We start from the raw sequence: 18365 nt of genomic DNA on the forward strand, positions 1-18365 counted from the left end.
CCTGGGGGGAGCAAACCGCTGGGCATATCTCTCTATCGGTGTTATGGAGGGCGGACAATTTATGCGTTTACCCTGTATAAGCTTAATACAGAGTAAAAGGGATTTATGTGGGATTTGGACCCCATTGGGAGCTGGGGGTCTGGGAGCTGGAGGCAGGAGGCAGGAGCACTTCTCAAGCTGTTTTCAGTTAAGTTTGCAGCTTCCGGGGGACGTGGCCCAGACCCTGGGTCTGGGTTGCACCAGGCTGGCGCGTCTGGCTCAACAAGGCAGGGGTCTGGAGTCCCAAGCTGGCAGGGAAAATGGGCTCAGAGGTAAATTCAGCACGTCAGGTGACAGTCCCAAGGGGGCCTCTGTGACCCCACCCATCACAGGCCCCACGATTCTCTGGAAAAAGAACAAATCGGGGCTGGAGGCAGGACAAGACGGGCTGGAAATGAATGCGAGTGGGGCGGGCGGGGGAAAGCGAGATGCCCACAACTCCAAATGTTCCATTTCAACCAGCCGTTGGGTTTCTCTCAGCGTTTTGGGGTCGCAATTTCCAGCTGTTCTCCCCGGCCGGGACGGGGGAAAAAGAGACAAGCTTTTAACCCAGAGCCCAGATCCCTGGGACTCCTGGAGCAGGGGCATGAAGAAAAGTTGTAATTGTTGGTTACGTGTACAGGGGAGTGCTGGGGAGGGGAATGGGGGCTGGTGATTAGAGTGGGGGAGGCTGGGAGCCAGGACTCCTGGGTTCTCTCCCTGGTTCTGCAAGGGCACTACGGGCTAGTGGTTAGAGCAGGAGACACGAACAGTCACATTCACAGCTGGGCTTTGGCCTGAAGCTCCCTGACTCGTCTCTTTCTCCTCCGGGACACTAGGACGAGAACAAGGAGAGAGAAAAGTGAAGGGCTCAAACAAATGGGGTGGAAAACGGCTTTTCCCCAACCTGGCAACCAGTAAAGTATCTGATACCATCAGCAGAGCTGGGGGGGGTGGGCAGGGCTGGGCTAGCAGGGGCTGCAGATCGGGAGTGAGGGGCACCGGCAGAGCCGGGGGGAGCCTGGGGGCTGTGGGTCGGGAGTGAGGGGCTCCGGCAGAGCAAGGGGGAGCCCAAGGGGCTGCAGGTCGGGAGTGAGGGGCACCGGCAGAGCCGGGGGGAGCCTGGGGGCTGCAGGTCGGGAGTGAGGGGCTCCGGCAGAGCGAGGGGGAGCCCAGGGGGCTGCAGGTCGGGAGTGAGGGGCACCGGCAGAGCGGGGGGGAGCCTGGGGGCTGCGGGTCGGGAGTGAGGGGCACCGGCAGAATGGGGGGGAGCCTGCGGGCTGCGGGTCGGGAGTGAGGGGCACTGGCAGAGTGGGCGGGAGCCTGGGGGCTGTGGGTCGGGAGTGAGGTGTGCAGGGGGCTGCAGGTCGGGAGTGAGGGGCTCCGGCAGAGCGGGGGGGAGCCTGGGGGCTGTGGGTCGGGAGTGAGGTCTGCAGGGGGCTGCAGGTCGGGAGCGAGGGGCACCGGCAGAGCGGGGGGATCTGGTCGCTCACGTTTCGTCTGGTAGAACAGGCTGGTGCCCATGGCGCCGGCGGCGAGGCCGAAGATGCAGATCAGGCCACGCAGGAAAAGCCACAAGAGGACAAATCGGTCGGGTTTCACGTCCATGGGCACTGAACGGGCTAGAAGGGAGGAGAAAAGGATTGTAGGAAATTAATACTATGTGGGTTGAGGAGAGAGCCCAGGAGTCCTGGCTCCCAGCACCCGCTGCTCTAACCACCAGACCCCACTCCCCTCCCAGAGCTGGGGAGAGAACCCAGGAGTCCTGGCTCCCAGCACCCGCTGCTCTAACCACCAGACCCCACTCCCCTCCCAGAGCTGGGGAGAGAACCCAGGAGTCCTGGCCTGCCCTGGACTCACCCAGTTTCAGCACCTGGAGCCACGTCCCGTTCCCAGCCCCGGCTCCCACGGTGGGGATCTTCACCAGGCAGCGGTAGGTCCCGGCGTCGTAGGGTCTCAGGTCCCGCAGCTCCACGTCGGCTCTCCTCTCCCGCAGGAAGCTCCGGTCCCGGGCCCGGCTCACCCGGCCCCTGAACTCCTGGGTCCCGTCACTCAGCTCCAGCCAGGCGCCCGCCACCTCCTTCACCCAGGTGTAGCTGCCCAGCCTGGGCTCCCGGGTGCTGTTGTAGGCGCAGGGCAGGATGACGGAGCCACCCTCGGTGCCCTGCACGGAGCTGGGCTGGGAGACCCACAGGCCCTGCGCCCGGCAGCCTGGCAAAGAGACGGGACCGAGGGACATCACCCATGGAGTCGAGCACGGGGCCTGCCCCTCTTGGGGGGCGCCCGCTCCCCCTGGCCCCAGGGCAGGGACTGGCTGGCTCAGGGGGCGGGGAATGGGACCCAGGCCGTATGTCGGCCAGACCGGGTCAGCCCGATGGCCCGTCCAGCCCAGCGGCCCGTCTGTGGCAGGCTCGGCAACCAACAGAAGAGGGTGATTATCAAGGGCCCCAGCCCCAGCCAGCCAGTCCCAGCCTCTGGCTCCAAACCGGCCTCAAACCTGAGTCAAAACCAGCCTGTGAAATTGTGATTCTCCTACTAGAGAAACCGTCACGTAATTCGTACTGTACGTCGGCTGGCTTCAGTAGCTGGGTCCACCCGAGCCCCCCACCCACCATCTCTCTATCCCCATGCACACCCTACCCGTCATCCATCTATCTCTCCATCCATCCATCCATCCACATACACCCCCACCATCCATCCATCCATCCATCCGTCTATCCCCATCCACCCCATCTATCTATCTATCTATCCACATACACCCCCTCCAGCCAGCCAGCCATCTATCTATGTATCCACAGACACCCCCCTCCATCTACCTATCCCCATCCACCCTACCCATCTATCTATCTATCTATCTATCTATCTATCCCCAGACACCCCCCCTCTCTATCTATCCCCAGATACCCCTTCTATCTACCTACCTATCCCCAGACACCCCCCCATCACCCTTTCCAACACTCGACATACTTCTGGCTGACGCAGAGATCGGAAAACACGAGCCGTTTTCTCTCATCCCCTCACCGAACAATTCCCCATTCCCTTATTTAATATTTTCTTTGTTTTCTACGCTTCAATTCTCATTTCCTTTCCATTGTGTCCTTGGCCTTTGTACTTTTCCACACAAAGCAAATGTCCCCAAAGAGCGCCAGAGACCGTGAGACCCAGAACCCGGTTCGGTTTGGTGTCAGTGATCGGATTGTAACACAGTTACACTGGAAATAAATCCCAGTCGTCGGCTGGCGCTAAGAGTTATGTATGGGGTGATAATTTAGTGCCTCTGATTCTGAAATCGATTGGGATTAACAGCTGGGATGAAATTTTAAACCTCTTGCAAGAATGCATGGGGTTGTACTCTGAGATGCATTCATGCGATTAACTGGCATATGTTTTTAAAGAAAACAGTATTTTCCTAGGATTAAATATTAAAGGAATTTCAATAATCAAATGGGGTTATTGATCTAATTTGCATAATTTCCTTGGATTAAATGATAAATTTCTGGGGTTAATTTTGAAAGGACCCATGGATTATCTTTAAGAAAACTCTCTTTTCCGAGCATTACCTTGTGGAAGAATTGGAGTAATCTGATGGGATTAACCGAGATATTCCCGGGAATTAATTTCTGATCTTCTGGGCTTAATTTTGAAACACATCTCAACAATTTACTGCAGTTATTTTTAAGGACATTGAAAGAGTTGCCCTGGGATTATTCTTTAATTCAAATTCAATAGTTCGCAGGATTAACGATTACCTTGCAATCATTTTGACGCTGAAATAAATTGGTATCGTTCACTTGAATTAGGTTTTAAATCCACTGCAGACATTTCCAGGGAGTGACAGATACGTTCTCGCAGTGTTCTCGGGTTAACGTATTGAATCACAATCGTTGGGCTGAGATTAATGTTCACGGACTTTGCAATTAAATCGCTGGGATTCTATTTTTTTAAGAAACTGCAATAATTTTTCTGTGATTTTTTTTAAACTGCGACAATTGTTTTGGGATTAGGGTTAAAGAAATCGCAATAATTCTGCAGAGAATCTCAGTTCCATTGCAATACTTGGCTAGTAATTACAAAGAACTGCATTCATTTAACAGGAACCAGACTGTCATCATTTCGTTTAATTAACTATTAAATAATCATTTAATACCATTAACTCTGAAATAAATTGCAACACGCTGCTGACTTTACTCTTAAAGAGACTGAAACAATTCAGCGGGACAAACCCTTAAATAGCTTGCAATGTTTCACCAGGAGTATTACAGACTGGGATTATATTTTAAAGGAACCGCAAAAAGACAGTGGACGCAGTAATTTTTAAGGAATACCCAACACATTGTCTTTAGTAGCAGCGGTTAAACTGTAAAGAGTTTATTAGGGTTACTTGAATGTTGAATGAATTTGCTGGAATCATGTTTTAAATTGCAAGAGTTGGCTGGGATTAATATTTAAATATTGCAAGATAGTTAATGGTTAAAGATGGAAGAATGAGCCAGGATTAGCTCCTCAACGTCCTCAATTAATTAGAATCAATTTCTATCATTTCCTCGGATTAATTCTTGGACGGCGGGGTAAGAATTTGCGAAGGGCGAACAAATGAAGTGCCTCAGTTTGCTCGGATCTGCTGGAAGAAATTGCAATCCTTTAGGGTTGATTTAAATACTTTGCCGGAGCGGCCTAGTAAGAAAGAAATCGCCACCTTTGGATGAGCCCCGTCGTAAGTAAAACTCAGGAATTAAATGACATGAATTTTGAAATAATTTTCCCAGTTTCGTTCAGAACTTGCAACAGGTTCGTGGGCCTAGCTGTAATCATTAACTGGGATCAATTGTTAATTGTATCATTATTTCCTGGTCTGAGCGGTGAAAATATGACGGTTCCGGACGGCATTAGACGAAAGTAGGTGTGAGATTGACGGAGCCGCTCGCCGAGGAACGGGGCACGTTCATTATTGAATCGGAGGCGGAATTGTTCACCTCATGCCTGGATCGGTCAGGTTAGTTTAGAGCAGCCATTCTCAACCAGGGGTCCGGGGCCCCCGGGGGGGCTGAGAGCGGGTTTCAGGGCGGCCGCCAAGCAAGGCCGGCCCAGGGCAGAGCACCTGAGCAAATGAAACCAAAGCCTGAGCCATGTGGGGCCCCGGGCAATTGCCCGGCTCGCTACCCCCTAAGGCCGGCCCGGGCCGCCCCCCGCTCGGGTTCACGCTCACCGGCGAGTTCAGCCCGGCGCAGCGAGTTAACGGCCCCCGGGCAACGCTGGGTCCCTCCGGCCTGCCGGGTCGGCCCCGTCGCTTGGCGCCAGGTGGAGCAGGCGCTCACGAGCCGGATTTAGCTGGGGACGGGCGCGGGGGGCGGCACTGGCTGGGGATAGGCAGGGCGGGGGCAGGGCACTGGATAGATGGGGGTGGATGGGTCGATGCAGCATCTATCTATGTAGCCTTCTGTGCCCACTGATACCCAGCTGGCTATGCCCAGATGTGCCCGGCTGGCCGGTACCTCCACGTGCCCCGTGCTATCTGTCTGGGCTGCGGGTTCACATCCCCCCATCACGGCCTCCCCCTGCACCGGCCCGGATCCCGGCATCGCGCCCCTCCCTGCTCACCTGCAATCAGGGCCAGCGTCCAGAGCAGGGGGCCCGGGGTCATGGCTGCCCGGGTGTGAGGGCAGAGGAACGCGGGTGCAGAGCTGGAGCGACTCGCACCAGGGCGGGGGGGGGGGTCAGGAAATGAGCTGGGGTGAGATTCACGCCTCCGAGCAGCACCTGTGTAAATCGGCCGGTTCCTGCCGTGCTTCGGGCTTCCGGCCCAAGGGCCAAGGGAGGGGGAGGAGCAGGGCCCGGACTCCTGGGTTCCATCCCTAGCTCTGGCAGGGCAGTGGGGGCTTGTGGTTAGAGCAGGGGTGCTGGGTGCCAGGACTCCTGGGTTCACTCCCAGGGTTTGGGAAGGAAGTGGCGTCTGTTGAGTTAGAGCAGGGGGACTCAGAGCCAGGACTCCTGGGTTCTCTCCCCAACTCTGGGAGCGGAGTGGGGCCTAGTGGTTAGAGCAGGAGGGGCTGGGAGCCAGGGCTCCTGGGTTCTCTCCCCAGCTCTGGGAGAGGAGTGGGGCCTAGTGTTTAGAGCAGGAGGGGTTGGGAGCCAGGACTCCTGGATTCTCTCCCCAGCTCTGGGAGGGGAGTGAGGCCTAGTGGTTAGAGTGCGGGGGCGCCAGGAGCCAGGCGTACTGAACACCATTAATTTAGGTCAACAGCTTCTTACATCACCGGGACTTTATTCAGCACCAGGGGCTCGCAGACCCACCAGCCCGCGCCACGTGCTTTGCACCCGCCTCCATCACTTCGTGAGACTCTCCCCTGGCTGCAATCAGCCCCGATCGAGGCCCCGGCCGAGCCCCCCGGGCCAGTGACCGCCTCTTCCACAAGGAACCCACCCTTGATTTAAAGCTCACCCCAGGCGGGAGCCCCCCTGGGTCGTTCCCCTCCGGCCACAAGCGGACGCCTTGTTCCCAGGCTGTCTCTGCCCAGCTCCAGCTCCCGGCCAGGCTGGGGTTCGACGTGAGTGGTTCAGCCCAACGCGGCCGCCCGAGCGCTCAGCCGACCACACACCCAGCCCGGGACCTGTTTCCTGCCCCGCTGCTGGCTGAGGGGGGCTGGAGGCTGGGCTGCGCAAGCAGCTCTCGGGAGGCCGGGGGGGTGGAAAAACTGGGTCACTGGCTCTCACGCCCCACGGGAGGAAACAGACACCGGCCGCGTCTTCGACTGCCTGAGAAACCACCGGGGCGGCTGTTAACCCGCAAGCTCCAAGGCAGAGCGCGAGCGCCGGGAACTAGGGGTCAGGAAGGGACAGTGAGTCCAGCGCTGGCCACTGGGTGGATGTCTTGGGTCCTCGTCAGAACCTGCGGGTCAGGAGTGAGGGGCACCGGCAGAGCTGGGGCGGCAGGGCTGGGCTGGCAGGGGGCTGCGGGTCGGGAGTGAGGGGCACTGGCAGGGCTGTGGGGGGCAGGGCCGGGCTGGCAGGGGGCTGTCGGTCGGGAGTGAGGGGCACCGGCAGGGCTGGGGGGGCAGGGCTGGGCTGGCAGGGGGCTGCGGGTCGGGAGTGAGGGGCACCGGCAGGGCTGGGGGGGCCCAGGGCCGGGCTAGCAGGGGCTGCGGGTCGGGAGTGAGGGGCACCGGCAGGGCTGGGGCGGCAGGGCTGGGCTGGCAGGGGGCTGCGGGTCAGGAGTGAGGGGCACTGGCAGGGCTGGGGGGGCCCAGGGCTGGGCTGGCAGGGGGCTGCGGGTCAGGAGTGAGGGGCACCGGCAGAGCTGGGGCGGCAGGGCTGGGCTGGCAGGGGGCTGCGGGTCAGGAGTGAGGGGCACCGGCAGAGCTGGGGCGGCAGGGCTGGGCTGGCAGGGGGCTGCGGGTCGGGAGTGAGGGGCACTGGCAGGGCTGTGGGGGGCAGGGCCGGGCTGGCAGGGGGCTGCGGGTCGGGAGTGAGGGGCACCGGCAGGGCTGGGGGGGCAGGGCTGGGCTGGCAGGGGGCTGCGGGTCGGGAGTGAGGGGCACTGGCAGGGCTGTGGGGGGCAGGGCCGGGCTGGCAGGGGGCTGCGGGTCGGGAGTGAGGGGCACCGGCAGGGCTGGGGGGGCAGGGCTGGGCTGGCAGGGGGCTGCGGGTCGGGAGTGAGGGGCACCGGCAGGGCTGGGGGGGCCCAGGGCCGGGCTAGCAGGGGCTGCGGGTCGGGAGTGAGGGGCACCGGCAGGGCTGGGGGGGCCCAGGACTGGGCTGGCAGGGGGCTGCGGGTCGGGAGTGAGGGGCACCGGCAGGGCTGGGGGGGCAGGGCTGGGCTGGCAGGGCGCTGCGGGTCGGGAGTGAGGGGCACTGGCAGGGCTGGGGGGGCCCAGGGCTGGGCTGGCAGGGGGCTGCGGGTCAGGAGTGAGGGGCACCGGCAGGGCTGTGGGGGGCAGGACTGGGCTGGCAGGGGGCTGCAGGTCAGGAGTGAGGGGCACTGGCAGGGCTGGGGGGGCAGGGCTGGGCTAGCAGGGGGCTGCGGGTTGGGAGTGAGGGGCACCGGCAGGGCTGGGGGGGCCCAGGGCCGGGCTAGCAGGGGGCTGCGGGTCGGGAGTGAGAGGCACCGGCAGGGCTGGGGGGGCCGAGGGCCGGGCTGGCAGGGGGCTGTGGGTCGGGAGTGAGGGGCACCGGCAGGGCTGGGGGGGCCGAGGGCCGGGCTAGCAGGGGCTGCGGGTCGGGAGTGAGGGGCACCGGCAGGGCTGGGGGGGCCCAGGACTGGGCTGGCAGGGGGCTGCGGGTCGGGAGTGAGGGGCACCGGCAGGGCTGGGGGGGCAGGGGGCTGCGGGTCGGGCGTGAGGGGCACTGGCAGGGCTGGGGGGGCAGGGCTGGGCTGGCAGGGGGCTGTGGGTCGGGCGTGAGGGGCACTGGCAGGGCTGGGGGGCAGGGCTGGGCTGGCAGGGGGCTGCGGGTCGGGAGTGAGGGGCACTGGCAGGGCTGGGGGGGCAGGGCTGGGCTGGCAGGGGGCTGCGGGTCGGGAGTGAGGGGCACCGGCAGGGCTGGGGGGGCAGGGGGCTGCGGGTCGGGCGTGAGGGGCACTGGCAGGGCTGGGGGGCAGGACTGGGCTGGCAGGGGGCTGCGGGTCGGGAGTGAGGGGCACTGGCAGGGCTGGGGGGGCAGGGCTGGGCTGGCAGGGGGCTGTGGGTCGGGCGTGAGGGGCACTGGCAGGGCTGGGGGGGCAGGGCTGGGCTGGCAGGGGGCTGTGGGTCGGGCGTGAGGGGCACTGGCAGGGCTGGGGGGGCAGGGCTGGGCTGGCAGGGGGCTGTGGGTCGGGAATGAGGGGCACCGGCAGGGCTCGGGGGGCAGGGCCGGGCTAGCAGGGGCTGCGGGTCGGGAATGAGGGGCACCGGCAGGGCTGGGGGGGCCCAGGGCCGGGCTAGCAGGGGCTGCGGGTCGGGAGTGAGGGGCACCGGCAGGGCTGGGGGGGCCCAGGACTGGGCTGGCAGGGGGCTGCGGGTCGGGAGTGAGGGGCACCGGCAGGGCTGGGGGGGCAGGGCTGGGCTGGCAGGGCGCTGCGGGTCGGGAGTGAGGGGCACTGGCAGGGCTGGGGGGGCCCAGGGCTGGGCTGGCAGGGGGCTGCGGGTCAGGAGTGAGGGGCACCGGCAGGGCTGTGGGGGGCAGGACTGGGCTGGCAGGGGGCTGCAGGTCAGGAGTGAGGGGCACTGGCAGGGCTGGGGGGGCAGGGCTGGGCTAGCAGGGGGCTGCGGGTTGGGAGTGAGGGGCACCGGCAGGGCTGGGGGGGCCCAGGGCCGGGCTAGCAGGGGGCTGCGGGTCGGGAGTGAGAGGCACCGGCAGGGCTGGGGGGGCCGAGGGCCGGGCTGGCAGGGGGCTGTGGGTCGGGAGTGAGGGGCACCGGCAGGGCTGGGGGGGCCCAGGGCCGGGCTAGCAGGGGCTGCGGGTCGGGAGTGAGGGGCACCGGCAGGGCTGGGGGGGCCCAGGACTGGGCTGGCAGGGGGCTGCGGGTCGGGAGTGAGGGGCACCGGCAGGGCTGGGGGGGCAGGGGGCTGCGGGTCGGGAGTGAGGGGCACTGGCAGGGCTGGGGGGCAGGACTGGGCTGGCAGGGGGCTGCGGGTCGGGAGTGAGGGGCACTGGCAGGGCTGGGGGGGCAGGGCTGGGCTGGCAGGGGGCTGCGGGTCGGGAGTGAGGGGCACCGGCAGGGCTGGGGGGGCAGGGGGCTGCGGGTCGGGAGTGAGGGGCACTGGCAGGGCTGGGGGGGCAGGACTGGGCTGGCAGGGGGCTGCGGGTCGGGCGTGAGGGGCACTGGCAGGGCTGGGGGGGCAGGGCTGGGCTGGCAGGGGGCTGTGGGTCGGGCGTGAGGGGCACTGGCAGGGCTGGGGGGGCAGGGCTGGGCTGGCAGGGGGCTGTGGGTCGGGAATGAGGGGCACCGGCAGGGCTCGGGGGGCAGGGCCGGGCTAGCAGGGGCTGCGGGTCGGGAATGAGGGGCACTGGCAGGGCTGGGGGGGCAGGGCTGGGCTGGCAGGGGGCTGCGGGTCGGGAGTGAGGGGCACTGGCAGGGCTGGGGGGCAGGGCTGGGCTGGCAGGGGGCTGCGGGTCGGGAGTGAGGGGCACCGGCAGGGCTGGGCTGGCAGGGGGCTGCGGGTCGGGAGTGAGGGGCACCGGCAGGGCTCGGGGGGCAGGGCCGGGCTAGCAGGGGCTGCGGGTCGGGAGTGAGGGGCACTGGCAGGGCTGGGGGGCAGGGCTGGGCTGGCAGGGGGCTGCGGGTCGGGAGTGAGGGGCACTGGCAGGGCTGGGGGGCAGGGCTGGGCTGGCAGGGGGCTGCGGGTCGGGAGTGAGGGGCACCGGCAGGGCTGGGCTGGCAGGGGGCTGCGGGTCGGGAGTGAGGGGCACTGGCAGGGCTGGGGGGCAGGGCTGGGCTGGCAGGGGGCTGCGGGTCGGGAGTGAGGGGCACTGGCAGGGCTGGGGGGCAGGGCTGGGCTGGCAGGGGGCTGCGGGTCGGGAGTGAGGGGCACTGGCAGGGCTGGGGGGCAGGGCTGGGCTGGCAGGGGGCTGCGGGTCGGGAGTGAGGGGCACCGGCAGTGCTGGGCTGGCAGGGGGCTGCGGGTCGGGAGTGAGGGGCACTGGCAGGGCTGGGGGGCAGGGCTGGGCTGGCAGGGGGCTGCGGGTCGGGAGTGAGGGGCACTGGCAGGGCTGGGGGGCAGGGCTGGGCTGGCAGGGGGCTGCGGGTCGGGAGTGAGGGGCACCGGCAGGGCTGGGGGGGCAGGGGGCTGCGGGTCGGGAGTGAGGGGCACTGGCAGGGCTGGGGGGCAGGACTGGGCTGGCAGGGGGCTGCGGGTCGGGAGTGAGGGGCACTGGCAGGGCTGGGGGGGCAGGGCTGGGCTGGCAGGGGGCTGCGGGTCGGGAGTGAGGGGCACCGGCAGGGCTGGGGGGGCAGGGGGCTGCGGGTCGGGAGTGAGGGGCACTGGCAGGGCTGGGGGGGCAGGGCTGGGCTGGCAGGGGGCTGCGGGTCGGGAGTGAGGGGCACCGGCAGGGCTGGGGGGGCAGGGGGCTGCGGGTCGGGAGTGAGGGGCACTGGCAGGGCTGGGGGGGCAGGGCTGGGGGGGCAGGGGGCTGCGGGTCGGGAGTGAGGGGCACCGGCAGGGCTGGGCTGGCAGGGGGCTGCGGGTCGGGAGTGAGGGGCACTGGCAGGGCTGGGGGGCAGGGCTGGGCTGGCAGGGGGCTGCGGGTCGGGAGTGAGGGGCACCGGCAGAGCTGGGGCGGCAGGGCTGGGCTGGCAGGGGGCTGCGGGTCGGGAGTGAGGGGCACTGGCAGGGCTGTGGGGGGCAGGGCCGGGCTGGCAGGGGGCTGCGGGTCGGGAGTGAGGGGCACCGGCAGGGCTGGGGGGGCAGGGCTGGGCTGGCAGGGGGCTGCGGGTCGGGAGTGAGGGGCACCGGCAGGGCTGGGGGGGCCCAGGGCCGGGCTAGCAGGGGCTGCGGGTCGGGAGTGAGGGGCACCGGCAGGGCTGGGGGGGCCCAGGACTGGGCTGGCAGGGGGCTGCGGGTCGGGAGTGAGGGGCACCGGCAGGGCTGGGGGGGCAGGGCTGGGCTGGCAGGGCGCTGCGGGTCGGGAGTGAGGGGCACTGGCAGGGCTGGGGGGGCCCAGGGCTGGGCTGGCAGGGGGCTGCGGGTCAGGAGTGAGGGGCACCGGCAGGGCTGTGGGGGGCAGGACTGGGCTGGCAGGGGGCTGCAGGTCAGGAGTGAGGGGCACTGGCAGGGCTGGGGGGGCAGGGCTGGGCTAGCAGGGGGCTGCGGGTTGGGAGTGAGGGGCACCGGCAGGGCTGGGGGGGCCCAGGGCCGGGCTAGCAGGGGGCTGCGGGTCGGGAGTGAGAGGCACCGGCAGGGCTGGGGGGGCCGAGGGCCGGGCTGGCAGGGGGCTGTGGGTCGGGAGTGAGGGGCACCGGCAGGGCTGGGGGGGCCGAGGGCCGGGCTAGCAGGGGCTGCGGGTCGGGAGTGAGGGGCACCGGCAGGGCTGGGGGGGCCCAGGACTGGGCTGGCAGGGGGCTGCGGGTCGGGAGTGAGGGGCACCGGCAGGGCTGGGGGGGCAGGGGGCTGCGGGTCGGGCGTGAGGGGCACTGGCAGGGCTGGGGGGGCAGGGCTGGGCTGGCAGGGGGCTGTGGGTCGGGCGTGAGGGGCACTGGCAGGGCTGGGGGGCAGGGCTGGGCTGGCAGGGGGCTGCGGGTCGGGAGTGAGGGGCACTGGCAGGGCTGGGGGGGCAGGGCTGGGCTGGCAGGGGGCTGCGGGTCGGGAGTGAGGGGCACCGGCAGGGCTGGGGGGGCAGGGGGCTGCGGGTCGGGCGTGAGGGGCACTGGCAGGGCTGGGGGGCAGGACTGGGCTGGCAGGGGGCTGCGGGTCGGGAGTGAGGGGCACTGGCAGGGCTGGGGGGGCAGGGCTGGGCTGGCAGGGGGCTGTGGGTCGGGCGTGAGGGGCACTGGCAGGGCTGGGGGGGCAGGGCTGGGCTGGCAGGGGGCTGTGGGTCGGGCGTGAGGGGCACTGGCAGGGCTGGGGGGGCAGGGCTGGGCTGGCAGGGGGCTGTAGGTCGGGAATGAGGGGCACCGGCAGGGCTCGGGGGGCAGGGCCGGGCTAGCAGGGGCTGCGGGTCGGGAATGAGGGGCACCGGCAGGGCTGGGGGGGCCCAGGGCCGGGCTAGCAGGGGCTGCGGGTCGGGAGTGAGGGGCACCGGCAGGGCTGGGGGGGCCCAGGACTGGGCTGGCAGGGGGCTGCGGGTCGGGAGTGAGGGGCACCGGCAGGGCTGGGGGGGCAGGGCTGGGCTGGCAGGGCGCTGCGGGTCGGGAGTGAGGGGCACTGGCAGGGCTGGGGGGGCCCAGGGCTGGGCTGGCAGGGGGCTGCGGGTCAGGAGTGAGGGGCACCGGCAGGGCTGTGGGGGGCAGGACTGGGCTGGCAGGGGGCTGCAGGTCAGGAGTGAGGGGCACTGGCAGGGCTGGGGGGGCAGGGCTGGGCTAGCAGGGGGCTGCGGGTTGGGAGTGAGGGGCACCGGCAGGGCTGGGGTGGCCCAGGGCCGGGCTAGCAGGGGGCTGCGGGTCGGGAGTGAGAGGCACCGGCAGGGCTGGGGGGGCCGAGGGCCGGGCTGGCAGGGGGCTGTGGGTCGGGAGTGAGGGGCACCGGCAGGGCTGGGGGGGCCCAGGGCCGGGCTAGCAGGGGCTGCGGGTCGGGAGTGAGGGGCACCGGCAGGGCTGGGGGGGCCCAGGACTGGGCTGGCAGGGGGCTGCGGGTCGGGAGTGAGGGGCACCGGCAGGGCTGGGGGGGCAGGGGGCTGCGGGTCGGGCGTGAGGGGCACTGGCAGGGCTGGGGGGGCAGGGCTGGGCTGGCAGGGGGCTGTGGGTCGGGCGTGAGGGGCACTGGCAGGGCTGGGGGGCAGGGCTGGGCTGGCAGGGGGCTGCGGGTCGGGAGTGAGGGGCACTGGCAGGGCTGGGGGGGCAGGGCTGGGCTGGCAGGGGGCTGCGGGTCGGGAGTGAGGGCACCGGCAGGGCTGGTGGGCAGGGCTGGGCTGGCAGGGGGCTGCGGGTCGGGAGTGAGGGGCACCGGCAGGGCTGGGGGGCAGGGCTGGGCTGGCAGGGGGCTGCGGGTCGGGAGTGAGGGGCACCGGCAGGGCTCGGGGGGCAGGGCCGGGCTAGCAGGGGCTGCGGGTCGGGAGTGAGGGGCACTGGCAGGGCTGGGGGGCAGGGCTGGGCTGGCAGGGGGCTGCGGGTCGGGAGTGAGGGGCACTGGCAGGGCTGGGGGGCAGGGCTGGGCTGGCAGGGGGCTGCGGGTCGGGAGTGAGGGGCACCGGCAGGGCTGGGCTGGCAGGGGGCTGCGGGTCGGGAGTGAGGGGCACTGGCAGGGCTGGGGGGCAGGGCTGGGCTGGCAGGGGGCTGCGGGTCGGGAGTGAGGGGCACTGGCAGGGCTGGGGGGCAGGGCTGGGCTGGCAGGGGGCTGCGGGTCGGGAGTGAGGGGCACTGGCAGGGCTGGGGGGCAGGGCTGGGCTGGCAGGGGGCTGCGGGTCGGGAGTGAGGGGCACCGGCAGTGCTGGGCTGGCAGGGGGCTGCGGGTCGGGAGTGAGGGGCACTGGCAGGGCTGGGGGGCAGGGCTGGGCTGGCAGGGGGCTGCGGGTCGGGAGTGAGGGGCACTGGCAGGGCTGGGGGGCAGGGCTGGGCTGGCAGGGGGCTGCGGGTCGGGAGTGAGGGGCACCGGCAGGGCTGGGGGGGCAGGGGGCTGCGGGTCGGGAGTGAGGGGCACTGGCAGGGCTGGGGGGCAGGACTGGGCTGGCAGGGGGCTGCGGGTCGGGAGTGAGGGGCACTGGCAGGGCTGGGGGGGCAGGGCTGGGCTGGCAGGGGGCTGCGGGTCGGGAGTGAGGGGCACCGGCAGGGCTGGGGGGGCAGGGGGCTGCGGGTCGGGAGTGAGGGGCACTGGCAGGGCTGGGGGGGCAGGGCTGGGCTGGCAGGGGGCTGCGGGTCGGGAGTGAGGGGCACCGGCAGGGCTGGGCTGGCAGGGGGCTGCGGGTCGGGAGTGAGGGGCACCGGCAGGGCTGGGGGGGCAGGGGGCTGCGGGTCGGGCGTGAGGGGCACTGGCAGGGCTGGGGGGCAGGACTGGGCTGGCAGGGGGCTGCGGGTCGGGAGTGAGGGGCACTGGCAGGGCTGGGGGGGCAGGGCTGGGCTGGCAGGGGGCTGTGGGTCGGGCGTGAGGGGCACTGGCAGGGCTGGGGGGGCAGGGCTGGGCTGGCAGGGGGCTGTGGGTCGGGAATGAGGGGCACCGGCAGGGCTCGGGGGGCAGGGCCGGGCTAGCAGGGGCTGCGGGTCGGGAATGAGGGGCACTGGCAGGGCTGGGGGGGCAGGGCTGGGCTGGCAGGGGGCTGCGGGTCGGGAGTGAGGGGCACTGGCAGGGCTGGGGGGCAGGGCTGGGCTGGCAGGGGGCTGCGGGTCGGGAGTGAGGGGCACCGGCAGGGCTGGGCTGGCAGGGGGCTGCGGGTCGGGAGTGAGGGGCACCGGCAGGGCTCGGGGGGCAGGGCCGGGCTAGCAGGGGCTGCGGGTCGGGAGTGAGGGGCACTGGCAGGGCTGGGGGGCAGGGCTGGGCTGGCAGGGGGCTGCGGGTCGGGAGTGAGGGGCACTGGCAGGGCTGGGGGGCAGGGCTGGGCTGGCAGGGGGCTGCGGTTCGGGAGTGAGGGGCACCGGCAGGGCTGGGCTGGCAGGGGGCTGCGGGTCGGGAGTGAGGGGCACTGGCAGGGCTGGGGGGCAGGGCTGGGCTGGCAGGGGGCTGCGGGTCGGGAGTGAGGGGCACTGGCAGGGCTGGGGGGCAGGGCTGGGCTGGCAGGGGGCTGCGGGTCGGGAGTGAGGGGCACTGGCAGGGCTGGGGGGCAGGGCTGGGCTGGCAGGGGGCTGCGGGTCGGGAGTGAGGGGCACCGGCAGTGCTGGGCTGGCAGGGGGCTGCGGGTCGGGAGTGAGGGGCACTGGCAGGGCTGGGGGGCAGGGCTGGGCTGGCAGGGGGCTGCGGGTCGGGAGTGAGGGGCACTGGCAGGGCTGGGGGGCAGGGCTGGGCTGGCAGGGGGCTGCGGGTCGGGAGTGAGGGGCACCGGCAGGGCTGGGGGGGCAGGGGGCTGCGGGTCGGGAGTGAGGGGCACTGGCAGGGCTGGGGGGCAGGACTGGGCTGGCAGGGGGCTGCGGGTCGGGAGTGAGGGGCACTGGCAGGGCTGGGGGGGCAGGGCTGGGCTGGCAGGGGGCTGCGGGTCGGGAGTGAGGGGCACCGGCAGGGCTGGGGGGGCAGGGGGCTGCGGGTCGGGAGTGAGGGGCACTGGCAGGGCTGGGGGGGCAGGGCTGGGCTGGCAGGGGGCTGCGGGTCGGGAGTGAGGGGCACCGGCAGGGCTGGGGGGGCAGGGGGCTGCGGGTCGGGAGTGAGGGGCACTGGCAGGGCTGGGGGGGCAGGGCTGGGGGGGCAGGGGGCTGCGGGTCGGGAGTGAGGGGCACCGGCAGGGCTGGGCTGGCAGGGGGCTGCGGGTCGGGAGTGAGGGGCACTGGCAGGGCTGGGGGGCAGGGCTGGGCTGGCAGGGGGCTGCGGGTCGGGAGTGAGGGGCACTGGCAGGGCTGGGGGGCAGGGCTGGGCTGGCAGGGGGCTGCGGGTCGGGAGTGAGGGGCACTGGCAGGGCTGGGGGGCAGGGCTGGGCTGGCAGGGGGCTGCGGGTCGGGAGTGAGGGGCACTGGCAGGGCTGGGGGGCAGGGCTGGGCTGGCAGGGGGCTGCGGGTCGGGAGTGAGGGGCACTGGCAGGGCTGGGGGGCAGGGCTGGGCTGGCAGGGGAAGGCGGGTCGGGAGTGAGGGGCACCGGCAGGGCTGGGGGGCAGGGCTGGGCTGGCAGGGGGCTGCGGGTCGGGAGTGAGGGGCACTGGCAGGGCTGGGGGGCAGGACTGGGCTGGCAGGGGGCTGCGGGTCGGGAGTGAGGGGCACTGGCAGGGCTGGGGGGCAGGACTGGGCTGGCAGGGGGCTGCGGGTCGGGAGTGAGGGGCACAGGCAGGGCTGGGGGGCAGGGCTGGGCTGGCAGGGGGCTGCGGGTCGGGAGTGAGGGGCACCGGCAGGGCTGGGGGGCAGGGCTGGGCTGGCAGGGGGCTGCGGGTCGGGCGTGAGGGGCACCGGCAGGGCTGGGGGGCAGGGCTGGGCTGGCAGGGGGCTGCGGGTCGGGAGTGAGGGGCACCGGCAGGGCTGGGGGGCAGGGCTGGGCTGGCAGGGGGCTGCGGGTCGGGAGTGAGGGGCACTGGCAGGGCTGGGGGGCAGGGCTGGGCTGGCAGGGGGCTGCGGGTCGGGCGTGAGGGGCACTGGCAGGGCTGGGGGGCAGGGCTGGGCTGGCAGGGGGCTGCGGGTCGGGCGTGAGGGGCACTGGCAGGGCTGGGGGGCAGGGCAGGGCTGGCAGGGGGCTGCGGGTCGGGAGTGAGGGGCACTGGCAGGGCTGGGGGGCAGGGCTGGGCTGGCAGGGGGCTGCGGGTCGGGAGTGAGGGGCACCGGCAGGGCTGGGGGGCAGGGCTGGGCTGGCAGGGGGCTGCGGGTCGGGAGTGAGGGGCACTGGCAGGGCTGGGGGGCAGGGCTGGGCTGGCAGGGGGCTGCGGGTCGGGAGTGAGGGGCACTGGCAGGGCTGGGGGGCAGGGCTGGGCTGGCAGGGGGCTGCGGGTCGGGAGTGAGGGGCACTGGCAGGGCTGGGGGGCAGGGCTGGGGGGGCAGGGGGCTGCGGGTCGGGAGTGAGGGGCACTGGCAGGGCTGGGGGGCAGGGCTGGGCTGGCAGGGGGCTGCGGGTCGGGAGTGAGGGGCACCGGCAGGGCTGGGGGGCAGGGCTGGGCTGGCAGGGGAAGGCGGGTCGGGAGTGAGGGGCACCGGCAGGGCTGGGGGGCAGGGCTGGGCTGGCAGGGGGCTGCGGGTCGGGAGTGAGGGGCACTGGCAGGGCTGGGGGGCAGGACTGGGCTGGCAGGGGGCTGCGGGTCGGGAGTGAGGGGCACTGGCAGGGCTGGGGGGCAGGACTGGGCTGGCAGGGGGCTGCGGGTCGGGAGTGAGGGGCACCGGCAGGGCTGGGGGGCAGGGCTGGGCTGGCAGGGGGCTGCGGGTCGGGAGTGAGGGGCACTGGCAGGGCTGGGGGGCAGGGCTGGGCTGGCAGGGGGCTGCGGGTCGGGAGTGAGGGGCCCGGCTCCTGGAGCAGTTCAGTCCCAGCTCCGGGCGGCTCCACCCCAGACTCAGCATCACAGGGCCGGAGTCGGTGGGGTGGGGGCGGCGGGGGGGGACACATGGGGGGGGCTCCGGCAGCCTAGGGGGGGAGCACAGACCCGGGAGCCCCAGAGTGCTGGGGGGGTCGGGGGGGGGTTGCGAGGGGGGTGATACAGCAGGGCGAGGCCGCCCCCTGGTGGCGGATGGTGGAACTGCAGCCCCCTGGTGGGAGGATGGAGAAAGGCAGCGGGGCGGCTTTAGGGGGGTGTCTCTGCCGGGTGTGACTGTGTCCCGCTACTGGGGGGGGGGTCCCTGCTGCCCCCTGCGGGCTGTGCTGTGTGGGGGAGGGGGGGGGTACATGTGTGGGGGGTGGGGCTGGGGGCATGTGGAGGGGGGCAGGTATGGGGGGGGTGTGGGGGGTGGGGGGCGAGTGTGGAGCTGGTGCACATGTGGGGTGGAGGACGTGTAGGGGGTATGTGTGGGGCTGGGACAGGGGGGTATGTGTGGGGCAGGGGCGTTTGTGGGGTGGGTGTGTGTGGAGGGGGCAGGTATGGGGTGTCGGGGGGTACGTGTGTGGGGCAGGGGGTGTTGGGGGGTACGTGTGTGGGCCGGGGGCGTGTGTGGGGCAGGGGTGTGTGGAGAGGGGCA

General features: G+C 70.5%; 1 protein-coding gene across 1 annotated transcript; it reads right to left on the reverse strand.

Annotated features, from left to right (window-relative positions):
- Positions 1–797: 797 nt before the first annotated feature.
- On the reverse strand, positions 798–5724 carry LOC311531178 (natural cytotoxicity triggering receptor 3-like; the record flags this gene model as incomplete). Its single annotated transcript, XM_084648330.1, has 4 exons — positions 5617–5724; positions 1879–2229; positions 1512–1640; positions 798–853 (listed from the first exon to the last, which is right to left on the reverse strand). The coding sequence occupies exons 1-4, from the start codon at positions 5657–5659 to the stop codon at positions 798–800; spliced, it is 579 nt and encodes a 192-aa protein (XP_084504456.1). The 5' UTR covers positions 5660–5724.
- Positions 5725–18365: the final 12641 nt, after the last annotated feature.

Source organism: Lepidochelys olivacea (assembly GCF_965140295.1).
Source record: "Lepidochelys olivacea isolate rLepOli2 genome assembly, chromosome: 14".
NCBI classification, from domain to species: domain Eukaryota; kingdom Metazoa; phylum Chordata; order Testudines; family Cheloniidae; genus Lepidochelys; species Lepidochelys olivacea.